Source organism: Oryzias latipes, chromosome 22, assembly GCF_053564925.1.
Source record: "Oryzias latipes strain Hd-rR chromosome 22, Olatipes_Hd-rR_3.1".
Classification (NCBI taxonomy): Eukaryota; Metazoa; Chordata; class Actinopteri; order Beloniformes; family Adrianichthyidae; genus Oryzias; species Oryzias latipes.
Window position 1 is genome coordinate 24,837,230 of NC_136258.1, and position 14,899 is coordinate 24,852,128.

At 38.0% G+C, this 14,899-nt stretch overlaps 1 protein-coding gene across 1 annotated transcript in view; it reads left to right on the top strand.

The window, feature by feature from the left end:
• The window catches only part of stag1a (STAG1 cohesin complex component a), a 37,154-nt gene that overhangs the window by 12,274 nt on the left and 9,981 nt on the right, over positions 1-14,899 (top strand). Inside the window, exons 2-14 of the mRNA XM_011490177.4 lie at positions 9,853-10,079; positions 10,382-10,502; positions 10,580-10,735; positions 11,962-12,058; positions 12,146-12,222; positions 12,360-12,564; positions 12,638-12,789; positions 13,174-13,247; positions 13,326-13,449; positions 13,830-13,928; positions 14,017-14,096; positions 14,307-14,414; positions 14,702-14,816. Coding sequence (XP_011488479.1) covers positions 10,051-10,079; positions 10,382-10,502; positions 10,580-10,735; positions 11,962-12,058; positions 12,146-12,222; positions 12,360-12,564; positions 12,638-12,789; positions 13,174-13,247; positions 13,326-13,449; positions 13,830-13,928; positions 14,017-14,096; positions 14,307-14,414; positions 14,702-14,816 — 1,437 coding nt within the window. The 5' untranslated portion in view covers positions 9,853-10,050. The remainder of the gene's footprint in view (positions 1-9,852; positions 10,080-10,381; positions 10,503-10,579; positions 10,736-11,961; positions 12,059-12,145; positions 12,223-12,359; positions 12,565-12,637; positions 12,790-13,173; positions 13,248-13,325; positions 13,450-13,829; positions 13,929-14,016; positions 14,097-14,306; positions 14,415-14,701; positions 14,817-14,899) is intronic.

The window sequence follows — 14,899 nt, forward strand, 5'->3', positions numbered from 1 at the left end:
TTTCTTTTCTTCTAGTGCAGCCTTCTTTGCTGTATCGTGTCATACATTCACTTTATATTTTATTCACTATTTTTCAATGTGTCATAAATGCACGTCTTTGTAGGTTTTACCAGATGTCCACACCATCAGATACAAACCCAAATGCTGACAAGTTTTTAACTAAAAGTACAACTGTACATAATCGAGTATTATAGCAGTATTTTCTAGTAAAGCATTTATGTTTTAACAACTTGTCTGTAACAGGAACACTTCTAGAGGACTAAAAGTTGTAAAGTGAACGTGTTTTTTTCTCTGATTATAGATTACTTGAATTCTGTAGTTGTAAAATGTTTGGACTGCATTGCTATTTAAGTTTTGAACAGTTGACATTGAGATGGCTACACGGCAAATTGCTTTAGCAAACAAAAAAAATTGAATTTAAAAGTTTTCAACTGGTTCAACTAGCTCGTTTTTTAAATCTGTTCACGGATAACTGATTTGTTTTTGCATGTTAGGAAGGACATTTGGACCTATAACTTTTAGAACACATTTACTGTCATTACAGAGCATTCTTTATGGGGACCAATTCACTTGTCTTAATGCATTTACAGGCTGCAGGTAGAGTTAAAGGTCATCGTGGTGAAGAAGGTTCTGTTAAAGTTTGGACCACACTTAATGGATAAATTACAGCTGAGAAAATACACAAAAGCTGATGTTTTTTGTATCAGCCCATTTCATTTCTGATATTAATAACTTGCCATTATCATAAATATTTTTTAAATGGCACTGATGCAGTTCAAATTCAGTTGCTAAAAACAGCTCCTAGACCTTTGTCAGCTGAGGAGACACTCAAGTGCTTCCCACTATTCCACTTAATAAATGCAGAATGTCCCTTTAAGACAGACACTAGTCTTGCTACCTTCACCTGTAAAATGAGGGATTAAATACTTGTAGATTAAATCATTTCTTTGGGCATTACTCCTATCCCATAGACCACCTATAGAGATTTCTAACCATATTTTTCTGACCGAGAGCCCAACTGATGGTCTCAATAAACATAGAACTAGCGGTCTGGTTTCATACACAAGGAGCACCAAAACAAAATAGTTCTATAATCTGGTTTAACTACACCCATCCAGAATGCTGAGAAGGGCCCAAGAGGCAGATGATTGGTCTGAAGACTTGATGGGAAGTTTTTGTAGTGAATTGTGTTCTTCATGTTTCCCCTTTTTATCTGCAATAAGAAGCATTTGCAGAGAGAGCAACACAGCAGTTTAGTCAGACATTAGACTCTCAACATTGTTCAGTTGTAACACGTAAAACACAAAACATAAATCTCACTTTTCAACTTTATAATGTTAATTACAAATCTTTCTGCCAGGTAGTATAATATCAGTAGTGCTCCAACGATCCATCCAGCTGTTTGGCGTTATAGGTTATCAGTCATACCTAAACATTTGGCCTGTTTTTAAAAAAAATCTCCTTGTACCACAGAAAATCAGTTTGAGGTCAGTAAGCATAACTAGATTTTACACTTACACTTACACTTTTAAACTTGCACTGTTGATCTCTGGGAAAATTAAAGGATTTTAAGTGTGCTTTGTGGTTTGAAAAAATGTGAGGTTTTGTTTACTCATAAGCAGTGACAGATCACAGCTTTGCAGCTTAGATTGGCGTACTAAATCAATGGAAGATGTATTATGTTAGCATGCTATGTTTTCATTAGGTTAGCTATGTTTCGCAATAGAAGTCACACTGCCATCTAGTGTTTACACACCTGCTAATGCCACGATCCACATTAGTAGTCTGTCGTCATTTTCCAACCCCCCTGTTTTCTCAGCTGTCCTTTGCAACACACCTGATTCCGACCATCATCGGTCTCTGCTGTGACCTTGTAGCCATGACAGTCATTAAAGCCCTTGATAAGTATATGGTAACAAAGAAAACTTGCGAGATGGTGTGTCCTGAGCACCAGGGCGGATCAACTCTTGACCATAGCTTTTAAAGAAACGAGCGGGAGGTTGTGCATGAAGAGAAACACCGTGCAGTGTAGACACCATTATCTGGAATACACCATCAGTGATGCATTGTGGGTTCATTGGGTGTTCTATCTTAGCAACATCAACAACATACACTCTAGGTGACCCCACAAGCATTAAAGCCCCCGCTTGTGTTTTAAATAATCCATAGTTAGAAATGGAACAGTGTGCATTCAAGCACTTTATTTGTTGTGCAAAATACAATCTTTTAATTACATTAACATTTTAATAAAGCATTTTACTGGCGTATAAAACTATTTTAAATATTCCAACATGGGTGTTTTCTATTCAGAGCTCTATCACTGTGATGTTCCACCATAAGTATTGACTTTTTTACTCTTTATTTAACGACATGAGCCCCCATGCTTGAAAGCACTGGCAAAATCCTACTTAATGAAATCAGTCCAGTCTAAAGGATGCTTGATTGGCCAGTGTTCACCCCGATACTCCTGCTGTACTCTTTGGAGGAATATTAAAGCAGCAAGAACTGATTCCAACTCCCAGCAACATCTTCCTGCTGTCATGTAATGTGCTTTTCACTGCAGGGAGTTCTCAGTGTGGCAGGTAGCAGAGGATTTGCACAGAATTCAGTTTAAAGCAGAATTAGGTTAAATTCTGCAAGAACTGAAAATCCCTAAATGGTTGAGGTGTTGAAAAATCTGTTCTAATTATTGCATTTTTTCCTCTAAAAACTAATATTTTAAAGCATAGTAATCTTTCAGGTGGAAAAGCCAATATGTGCAAATGGAGTAGTAGATTAGGATTATGAGTGGGTTCATTTGCTTTTTTTATGTGCTGAGGATTTAAAGGCATCGTCTAATCCTATTGACTCAGAAAGTCTGTGGCTGTTGTGTCAACACAAAGCAGCTCGTTTGGCAGACAGTTGCACATTTATTTGGCTTACAACTATAATGTGAAGGAGGGCAAAAAGGGATATTTTTTATTGTGTTCAAGTAGAATTCGCCCTTTTCTCTAATAAGTTTTTTTTTTGCTTCAAGGGATCAATTTCAATAGCTGTTAAATTGAGTACCGGCAGATTTCTTGTGGATACTTTTTCAACTGTCTCAATTCTTTTTAAAGCTTTTGTCTTTGCTTTCATTCAACATTAATCAGAATCATTCAATGCAAAGAACCTCTGGTGTTGATTTTTCACTTACCATAGTTTTTAACTGAAGCAAATTCATCAGATTCCTCCATATAGTTACACTGTTATTAGATTTGGTTTGAGGTTAATTTGTTTTATTATATCTTTGAGTTTTATTTATTTTATTTGCTTTTTTGCCAAATGTTTTGGCACTTTAAACAAAGAACTATGTTGGACTTCGAGTGTTGGTTTTAGGTGTCTAAAAACAATCTTTTAATTTAATTTGAGCTCCTCGGTATTGTCAAAATGCTCTTAATGCACGATTCAGTTTATCAAATATTCTATTGTTGGCTAGTATCAACAAATAAAAAATGATAATGTGGCAAAAGACTATGAGCTTATTATATAAATCCAATCTGATGAAAAAAAGGATGTACAAACTTTTTAATTGGCTGACACTTATAGAAACTGTAATATTTCCAATAAACCTAAATATTTGTGGATCAGGTGAAAACTTTTCGGGTGTTTGGAAAGGCGGCCAATTTTAATAATATTTTATATTGGTTAATCATCAAAAGTTTCAAGATTAAAAGTGACTCCAGAAAAACGAACCTTAATCGAGATTTTAACCAATTTTAGGCAACTTTTATTCAGAATATCCATTAAACTTGGTCATTTAAAGTAAGGCCTTTATCTATATTTTGATTTTACAAAACTGTAATTTTAACTTTAATTTCTTGTGTGCTTTTTAATTCTATTTTTACATTATTCCCTTATCAGTGTTTTCTGTGTTTCTTCCATGTAGTACCATGGAGGGAAAAAAAACTTTATCTTTACTTATGAACACACAGTCCTGGTAATACTGTGAATCTGATCTGGATGTGAAAAGTCAGTCCATTCCTCCTTCTCCTTCAGATTTTCTATAGTTTTACTGTGCTGCACAATTGTAGCCCTCTGTGTTGGAAACAGGGACTCACAACACACAGTCTCCAGAGATAATAGGCAATTATAGCAGATGCAGTGCAGGTTATGGCTGCCTGTCAGAAGGTTCAGCCAACAGGGACTACAACTGAGGGAAGATATCTGTGCTTTTTCGTGAGGAGGTTTGACTCAGGTTTTGGTTTTTCAACTGTTTTGAGACCAAGCAGCAGTAGTTAAAAGCAAAAAATGTATTTCTTTTCCCAGTTTTTACATTAAATAAATGATAATGATGACATCTGAATGAACGACGGAACATAAAACACATTCATAAGAGCCTTTGACACAAGTGTTTTCTGCAAATGTGAGCTCTGGTGAGCTATAGCGTATTCTTTTTGACCATAAGGCACACTTATAGTCCTTTAACTTTCTAAAAAAGTTGGCAATGCTTCTTTATATGTGAATTCTGGCTGTTCTTACAGATCTCAAAGAATATTTTGTGGAACATGGCGCTCAAAAGGCTGTCAAAATTGTTTTAGCAAGACTTTAGAAAACTTTGAAGTGGCACAGCTTGATGGATGGTTGTAGCAATACTGCCACTGTAGCAGGAGCCTGGCGGAGTGATCTCTCGTGTTACTCTCCCTGTAAAGGCTGATTATTGCAGATAGAAAAACTTCCCATTAATTCCTCTGACCAATCACCTGCCTCCTGGCCTCTCAGCATTCTGGATAATGTAGTCAAACTTCATGGTATGTCTTTTGTTTGCTTACTGCTCCCTATAATCTGGTGCCGTTATGTTTAAAAAATGATGTACTAATCATTCGCTGTGCCTGAGGGTCTATAAAAGAGGCCAATTCTTTGGTAAAGCAATCAGTGTTTTATTCTGAAGGGTCAAAGAACTTCCATATAAACAGCTGGAATTGTGGTTTAAATATGCTACCTGTCCCTCCAAAAAGTAAAACCAATGACATAGTCATAAAAAAACACAATTGGTGTAAAAGTAGTAGTAGAAAGCAGAAAAAAGCTTTACAAATATTAATCACTGATGTTGCATTATTTCACAATATCGCTACCAACATTTGTACTTTATTTTTTATTCATGATTTCATGGTCAGACTAATTCCAATTTTATTTAAATTTATCTTTAATCTTAGTTAAACCTAGTATATAGATTTTATATTTTTACAAAACTAAAGAGTAATAATAGAAAAAACAGGGAACTTTTATTTGTAAAAATTAGTAATGTGAAAAATATTTCTTCTTAATAAAATGCAATAAACTACTGTAAGGTAGATTTTTGTTATTTGATAATTTTATATTTTCACGAGTAAAGATCTAAAAATCTTTTTTTTTTTTTTCCGTTTTTTTTTTTACCAAGCGATAACACAGATGTTGCATTAATTTATGGACTCTGTGTACATTAATGATATTTCGGCAGTTATTGGTTCATGAAAACATACAGTAACTCTGGCGGCACAAATAATACCTCCTTGTTTGACAAAAGGCAGTGAATTGTGCGTTTGTGAGTAGTTTGCAGTACTACTTTCTTTTGCTGATTTCTTTTTGGAGTTAAAAAAAAAACTGCATACACACTAGATCTGCATAATATATCGCAAATTTATCATTATCGCGATATCGAGCTGTGCAATATAGATGTTGAAAAACCAGCTGAAATTGTGATAAATGGTACTTTAAATGTAGGGTTAAAACAATCTTATGGCAGCTTAAAGTATTAAAAGAATCAAATAAATCCCTTTATGCATGTGACCAATCAGATGGACTCCTTTACATCATTGACCAATCAGATGGAGCCCTTTTATGTTACATATTCGCCCTTCTATGTGGACGATGTTCATTTTGAATGTAATTTAAGTTGTGTTCTTTCTGATTTGAATCAAACACTTTCAGTGAAATGGAAATGATGTTTTGATTGTTTTTCTATTTGTTCCTGTATCACAAGTTATTGCATCATCGCAACATTGATCATTGCAAACAGCGAGTTTTCCCTATATCGTGCAGCCCCGTATATACACAAACTTTACTGTGTATCCTGAAGTCAATAACTAAGTTGTCTGTGGGTGGAATTGAGCCATAACCCCATGGTGCAGAGTCCTTTTAAGAGTCGTTCATTCCGATTTTGGAGCACGTCTGTTGGCAGCGCTGTTGTTTTGCTCTTTTCTCACTATGGTCCCTCCTGTCTCAACTTACCCAATCAAATATGCCATCACCGCTGGGCTTATGACCTACACTAGTTGCTATAGCAACACCGGCCTGCCTCTAAGAGGACATGTTGTGCATGTTAAGTGACTCTGATGCTCACTCGTTGTCTCTGCACTCTTCCTTAAGTAGACACACACACACACACACACACACACACACACTGCACTGCTATATGAAGAAATACAGTTCAGTGGGCCAAGTTTTAGTTTTAGAAAGGACCAGTCCCCCCCCCTTTTTTTATTTTTTTTTTATTTTACTGAATTTTACCAGTATGCCTGTATATTTTATTGACATAATCCTCTGCTGTGTTCAAAAGATTACAAGTGACAGAATAAGACTTTTATCCTCACATTTCTGTTATTGGATGCTTCTGCTCTGTTGCTTCAGTTGATTCTGCCTCTCACTAAAAAAATGGAAATGAAAATAATTTTTTATTCAGAATTCTTTATTGTGATTTTGGTTTTCACTGTAACAGCTGTCTCAAATATTATTTAAGCTAAATTTACACCAGGCTAGATGTGCTAGACGCAGGGTCGAAGAGTGTGCAAATCTTGTGAAACCCGACCTTTTCTTTCACTGCTCTCTTCTGACAAAAAGATTTGGTGTCATAAGATTCCAACTGGGCACAAACCGCAATTATTATTTCTCCTTCATGATCAATTTACTCATTTTCGGCACTTCCAAGTTTTGAAAAGGACACTAGTACCCATAAGTCACTACCATATCACAGTCCCCGATTAGTCAAAGTTCAGCTAGTTTAACTATTGACATGCGTTCAGGGGCGTCCCCTTTTGGACATAGAGCCCGAAATCAGACTTAAAAACGTGCGTAGCAACCAGGAAAAAAAGCACACAAGTTTTGAACAGCGGAGGTCCAAAACACACATAAATGTGCATTTACGTAGACGTTTCTATGTACGTTTCTGAGCCCGATGTGAACGCTGCAACAGATATCCTTCTTCCTTTATACCTTTTTTCTTTTCTGAGATTTTCCCTTTTTTCTCCCAGGAGTAGAAATGACTTTAAAAGAACCTTAAGTTAAAAAGATCTGCATTTGCTTTGGCATTTTGTTTTTTCTTGATTGAATCCTTCTGTGATCGCGTTAAACCATCGCTGTGGTTTTAGCCACAAAATCTGTCAGAAATGACAGAAATATAATACAAAGTTGAAAGTTAATTTCTTCCATTATTGTTTTTGTGGCCTCTACAGAATTAACCGCTTGAATGGAGAGAAAAAATCTGAAATTTAAGATTCTGACCAAAAAAAACCAAAATATTTATTATTACTAGTATTTAATGTTTGTGTTGCACATGATTTTTCATTTAAAAAACGGCAGCATCATTTTCATGGTTTCTACTTTATTATTCATAACCATCAGTATGTTTTTGTTTTAGTGTGACACATTCTAGTTTCCTGCAATAAAAGAATTTAGGAACTATGTGTCACTATGTACCGTGTCATAAAGAAATCGTAAACTAAATATTTAGTCAGTTTTATGTGCTTTAGATTTTTTAAATCATTCATCAGCTTCACGGGAGAAAAATGTATTACTTCATTTATTGCACCGTTTTTGTTTTTACATATTTTATCACGTTGCCACACCCTAAATATGAAATGTCAGGCTAACAAAATCCTAAAGAATGCAGAAATAAAAAATCACTACAGTACTACTAATTGCTGCATTTTGTACCTATTGTTAAAGAATGAAGAGTGATGTTCACTTTCTTGTGGTTTTTGTTGCAGCATCCTTCTGTTTGTTTTGGAGAGATACTGAAAAGAGGCTTCATGAATGCATCTGGCAGCTTCAATGGTTTCCTCAAATAATTTAATAGCTGTTCCGAAAACTCAGAGCAAATAAGCTCCACGCCGGAATGTGTGAAAAAGCAGAGAGCTCTCCACTGTCTGGAAAATAAGAAGAGCATGCGCGCCTTGAGAATGACTTTGTCATTTGTTGATAATGGTTCAGACAGGCCCCCGCGGCGGGCGCACACAAGAACAACACACGCTCAAACGAAGTCAGCTTCTGTCACTACAGGGAGATATTAACTGATGATGATGAGAGCAAAGTAGAAGTCTGTCGGGATGATGAGAAATGGCTCTCCAACGCAGAGTGGCAGAGGTGCATGATGGGTTTCAGCAGATGATGGGAGGACTCAAAAGCATGTTTTCTTCAGGTTGTTATTTTTTTCACACAAGAAGCTCATTATTAATGATCCGTTCCTCATCTTACAATCATCTTTAGTTTTGTCTGACAAAAATGTCAATGCAGATTAAAAATGAACGTATTGAGGCAAAACATTTTGGTTAGAATTACAAGAGTTGCTGCCTTATCGCAAAAAGGTCGGAAAAAGTCAACCTCCACCTAACTAAGCAAAGAGTGATGCATTTTTGTTTAGGTCCTTGTCATTTTTGTCCCTTTCTTTTAAGCTAATACATATTTTCTGTGATCTTAAATACTACAATTAAAAATAGTTCATTTAAATGAATTTCCCTGCAGTTTTTAAATTATTCGAAAATTGCATTATTTTAACTTTGACCTTAAATGGGCATGCTCTGTGGTGAGTTTGCTGAATAAATGGAATGAATTCGACAAATGTTGTTGGAGGGATTTTCCTTTTGCTTTTGCTGCATCTGTGCCGTCTGAGAGCTTTGGGCTTTGGATCTGACTGGCAGGTCTGACTGTGATCTGTGTGTGGATGAGCGGAAAAAGTCTGGTCTCTGCTGCTCCTGTTATTTCACACTATAAACACTAAGTGGAAGGCAGCATTTAAATACACACTCTCTTAGCCTGCCCCCTACTGTTCCCCAGACCTACCTTCAAACACACATGCGTGCATTTTCAGGTACTCTGGGGAAAGTAAACCCCTAAAATAATTTCTAGATGAACGGGATTGTTCTTGAACTGTGACAGACCCTAAATGAGTCTGACTTGATTTTCCCAGAGCCTTTTTGTCCAATTATAACCCAATTAAGCCGCTCAGAGAGAGTCTGAGGGCAGAGCACTTTGTGGAGGATGCTGCCTCTTTTGGTTCAAAGTGGTATTTTTCAGGATTGATTCTTATTTCCATTAGATTTCTGAAAAAGTTGTATTATTTTCCATTTTGTTTGTTAAAAGCTTTATCTGACAGGAATATTCTTAGCTGCTTTATCTCCATTGTTCAGAACATGTTTATTAAATGCTTAATTCTTATCTTCTTCATCCAACTCCACAAGTCAAATCTAAACTAAAAAATGACTCATTTGCTTTTTTTGGGACACTTTTTGAAAGAATGTTGCATTTAAAGCACCCATCTTTAATATTAAAAAGCTTTTTCTTTAAAGTTTCTGATGTCCTGTGGAGACAGCCTCCCTCCTTCCTCATGGTGTTGCTGTTGTAGTTACCAAATTGACCAGTTGGTGTCGTCCTCTCCCCCTTTCCCAAATGTTCTGTTTTCACTACAGTTTCTTTGCATTATAAGTCACATTTCTATCCACTAACTTCTATTCCTTTCTCCTTTAGTCAGTCATTTTCACAGCTTACATCCCGTCTTCTTTTCTGCGCTGAACTTCCTGAAAGTACGGTTCAGTAACACTTTTCTTTCTGCTTCTTTTCTTTTTTGTTGTTGTCTTCCAGGACCTGAAAAGAGTTAAGTGCCGGTAAGGTGAACCCAGGTCACGTCAGGGTCTTTTTTTTCCCCCCCGAGGAGCCCAGACCTCCCCACCCCCCCCTTTGAACCTGCCGCCTGGTGCCCTCCCCTCCACACCTGAGCCGCTCCTCTTCCTCAAGGCGCTCCCAGCAGTTTAAAGGGTTAACTTCTCCCCACAAGTCAAGATGATCACCTCTGAGCTCCCCGTCCTGCAGTAAGTGACATGCTTAACAAATCCCTTTTTTAACTCAATCAATCATCTCATTACAGCTTTAAAAGCATCATTTTTAGACCAGGAAACAGGCGGTGCAAGATTTCAAATTCGAATAATAATTAGTTGGGTTTATTTAAAACTTATTTATCATGGTGTTTTTTAGTCAAACTTAAAAACTATTTGAAACAATTTTGCATTCTGTATGATCTTTGTCAGTGTGATGATGTTACTTAAATCAAACAAGTTCAGTTTTTGTCCTCTTATGACCCAAAGCCTTCCCTAAACTGGTTTTGCTGTTTCAGGGACTCTTCCAATGAGTCTGGCGCTGCAGACGGCGTGGGCTTGAGCTTGAACATGAGTGAGATGGATGAGCCGGAGATGAAAGGGAAGAAAAAGAGAGGGAGGCCTGGAAAACAGCCAGTGGTAAGAGTCCCAATGACATCGAGGGTGTTTGTTCCTTCAGTCTCTAACTGTGTTTTTTTTTTTATTTCTGCTCTCAGACGACCAGCAAGAAGCCCCGGAAGTCGCCGACAGACAAAGCCATGGTGGTGTCTAGAGGGCGGGGCAAGGCGAACGGTGTTGCTCAGCACAACGGGGACGGCGGAGATCCCGTCACTCTGTTCGAGGTGGTGAAACTGGGAAAGAGCGCCATGCAGGTACGGCGGGAAAGGTTTTATCAGAGAACGATGTTCACATGAAGCAGAACTTTCAGTTCATTTGGAACTCAGAACAGCAGAGACCGCCTCAGGTCCCGGTCCTCGACTCGTCATTTGGCCCTTAAAGTTCCTTTGTAAAAACAATATTTTCTCTTATCCAGATTTCAAAAAACAAAAAGCTGATTTTTTTTGTAGTTACTAGGGATGCCACTATTATAATAGTATGATAAAATTAAGTTACAGCATCAAACCAAACTGTGGGAAAAGTGAATCGTTGCATCCCTACTGCATATGTTTGTGTTGCTGTTACATTACATCAGGCTTAGTAAAAGCCAACTGAATCGTTTTTTTCCATTGTTACTTGTATATTGGCAAATTTAAAAAATTTTGTTTCTAAATAATTAGTTTTTTTAATACACACACCATATTTTAAAACTGAAACAAAACCGTGACCCAAAAATCCTAGTTTCATCCAATTGTGGTAAAGTCGTGTTAGCAGAGCTCAAAGGAGGGACAGTTGGGAGATTTTATAAAGTAAAAACAAAGTTGACGAAGAACAAGGCCACTTGCAGTCAAACACAAAAACAAAACACCATATTTGTAATTTGATTTAATTAAAAAAAAGGAAAACAAGCTGGTGGAATAAAAGATTTAATCTGCTTTTATACTGTACTGTATATTCCACACTGCATGGTGCACCAGATTATAAAGCACATCGTCAATGAATTTTCCAATGTTTGTCACAAATAAGGCGCATCAAAAGAGTTAACAGTAACTCTACAACTGTTAGCCACATTAGCATATTCACCATATCAGAAATCCCAACCTTGTTTGCCACTCGGCCTGATGCCAATAAATTCAACGTTATTGTGACTACGCTGACGCCGCTGCGTGTTATCCGCTTCACGCCGTAACACCCGAGCAAAACATTTTGACGTAGTCCCCTCAAAATCCTTTCGACATCGGCGAACTCAACCAGGATTAATCCATGAATGAGGCGCACTGTTGTTTTTTGGAAAGAACATGAAAGCTTTGAAATGCGTCTTACAGTAACACTAAGCAGAAACTCTGTCATTTGGACTTGCAGTTTTCTTCCTGATATATTTAAAAAAAAAACTTTAAATGTTATAATTATTATTAATTAATTACATCTGTGACCCCTGCTTTACAAACTTCCTGTTTGTGTCCCGGTTAGTTTTCATCGTCGTACCTGTTTGTCTTCACAGTCTGTGGTGGACGACTGGATCGAGTCTTACAAGCAGGACAGGGACTTGGCGCTGCTCGACCTCATCAATTTTTTCATCCAGTGCTCCGGCTGCAAAGGTGAGAAGACTCGTCCTCACTTTAGATCCTTCCTGGTCCTTTTTAGAGACGGAGCTCTGAATGTGTGTCGTGTTGCTGTGTAACCAGGCACCGTGAGGATTGAAATGTTCAGGAACATGCAAAATGCAGAGATCATTCGTAAGATGACAGAGGAGTTTGATGAGGTAACGGCCTGCTTTGGTTCTGGAAAATCTGTCATCTTTGCTGCATGAGGCTATCACTGTCAAATCCCCTCTGAGCTCCACATGTTCAGATTGGACTGAAAAAATGGGCTTAAACGTGTTTTTTTTCTGCCCCTCAGGACAGTGGGGATTATCCTCTGACCATGCCAGGCCCAATGTGGAAAAAGTTCCGCTACAACTTCTGTGAGTTCATCAGCGTTCTGATCCGGCAGTGTCAGTACAGCATCATTTACGACGAGTACATGATGGACACGGTGATCTCCCTCCTCACCGGACTCTCCGACTCCCAAGTGCGAGCCTTCAGGCACACCTCCACACTCGCAGGTTTGTTCCGTTCGGCCTAAAACGCAGCGGAGCTTTGCGCCTTGAATCGGGGTTCACGTGTGCATCTGTGCAGCCATGAAGCTGATGACCGCCCTGGTTAACGTGGCGCTGAACCTCAGCATCCATCAGGACAACACCCAGAGGCAGTACGAGGCTGAGAGGAACAAGATGGTCGGGAAGCGGGCCAACGAGAAGCTGGAGCTGCTGCTGCAGAAGAGGAAAGAGGTTGGCTGCTGTTTGAATGTCCTCAGTAAATGTGGATCAGAATATTTAATGAGAGGTGGAGAAAAATCCAAATCTGCTCCAATTTGATTATGGTAAGAAGGTAAATGTCAGGAATGAGAAACAAGGAATTTCCATCGCAGACTTTAAACTAAAGTTTAAACTAGTTCCAATTGACATTTATGCATAAAATCTTCCTAAAACTCAACTGAAAAATGGTTTGACCATCATTGATCAAGATTCATTTATTGTCATTGTCATTAAAACAACAAAATTGCGTTTGGAGCATCGACAATCACCCTTGTTATGTCAAAGCTGAAAAAAATGAACCAACCATTTGCCTAAGAAACATGAAAACTACAAATACACTTTTTGTTTTCTGGGCAGCTTCAAGAGAACCAGGATGAAATCGAGAACATGATGAACTCCATCTTCAAGGGCATCTTTGTGCATCGCTACAGGTGAATTTCTGCATCTTGTGCCGTAACGAAAACATTTTTCCGTTTTTATCTAGATTTTTTTTCCCGTCTTTTCATCAGAGATGCAATCGCAGAGATCCGAGCCATCTGCATCGAGGAAATCGGGGTGTGGATGAAGATGTACAGCGACGCCTTCCTCAACGACAGTTACCTGAAATACGTCGGATGGACATTACATGATCGGGTGATTAATCTCAAAAACATCAATTGATCCTATTTTCACGAATCTCATTTCATTTTAATCCATTTTTTGTTTTATTTTGAAGCAAACAAGTGATGTTAGTTTGTTGTAAAAATTCCACCATTGTTCAATTGAAATTCATGTGAAAACCATTGTTCTTAACTAAACAAACTGTTAGAGGAAATAAATCCAGATCAGTGAAATAAAGTTATTTTTAAAAGAAAGTATGACTTTGTGAATTGAAATTAATTCCATTTAGTGGTTTGGCAGTAGTACGAAGCTCGAATATTTGTTCCTGTTATTTGCAAAGACTTAACCTAATCTTAGTCACGTTTGTATTTATTTTAGCTGTTTGCTTTTTTAAATTATTTTTGTTTTTTTAGCAAGGAGAGGTTCGTCTAAAGTGTCTGAAAGCTCTGCAGAACCTCTACACAAACAGAGAGCTGTTTCCAAAGCTGGAGCTTTTCACCAACCGCTTCAAGGTAAAGTCCGCCCTGAGACTTTCTGTACATTCAACTTTTCGGTTTAGTTTTTTCCAGGTCATTGATGTCATCATTTGTGTGTTTGCAGGACCGTATTGTGTCGATGACGTTGGATAAAGAGTACGACGTGGCCGTGGAGGCCATCAGGCTGGTTACACTCATCCTGCAGTGAGTCGATCTGCTTCTTCTCTGTGTTTTTTAAGCTTCTTGCAGCTCCAGATTCACCTTCAGCCTCCCTGCCTGTAACGGAAAGGCATCTAGAAAAACCTTGATTGATTGACGTCAGTGATGAGTTTGTCATATTTGGCCCACTAGGGATTGTTGGAGTGTCTCTGTGCTTGTCCATAGAGGTGAATTTGATGTGATTATTCCCTGCAGAGGCAGTGAAGACGCTCTGTCCAATGAGGACTGTGAGAACGTCTACCACCTGGTTTACTCCGCCCACCGGCCCGTGGCTGTGGCGGCCGGGGAGTTTCTTCACAGGAAGTGAGTCGTGTTTTTTTGGTCCTCAATTTTTCTCGGAAAAATAAGCCTACTAGAAAGATATGGAACAGTATTGAGGTGATCATTTCTTTTCACTTCTTGTAAAATTTTGAACAGATAATCAAATGTTATTTAACAAAATAAAAGCGGATCTATAAGAGTGGTTTTGTTAAATCCTTCGACCTTTTGAGTCTGCTTTTCATGAAAATATCTCCGTTTTACAACTTTGTCACACTTGTGTTTGTGAATTATGAATCTTTAAAAAAAAATAAACATCTTTCTGCCAACAGATTGTTCAGTCGCCACGATCCTCAGGCAGAAGAAGCTCTGGCCAAACGGCGTGGGAGGAGCAGTCCCAACGGGAATCTCATCCGCATGCTGGTGCTCTTCTTTTTGGAGAGTGAGGTACACAAAACACACACTAATGCAGCCTTTTGTAGATTTAACATCCTTTAATGTCACAGTTTTGATAGGAATATGCAGTCATA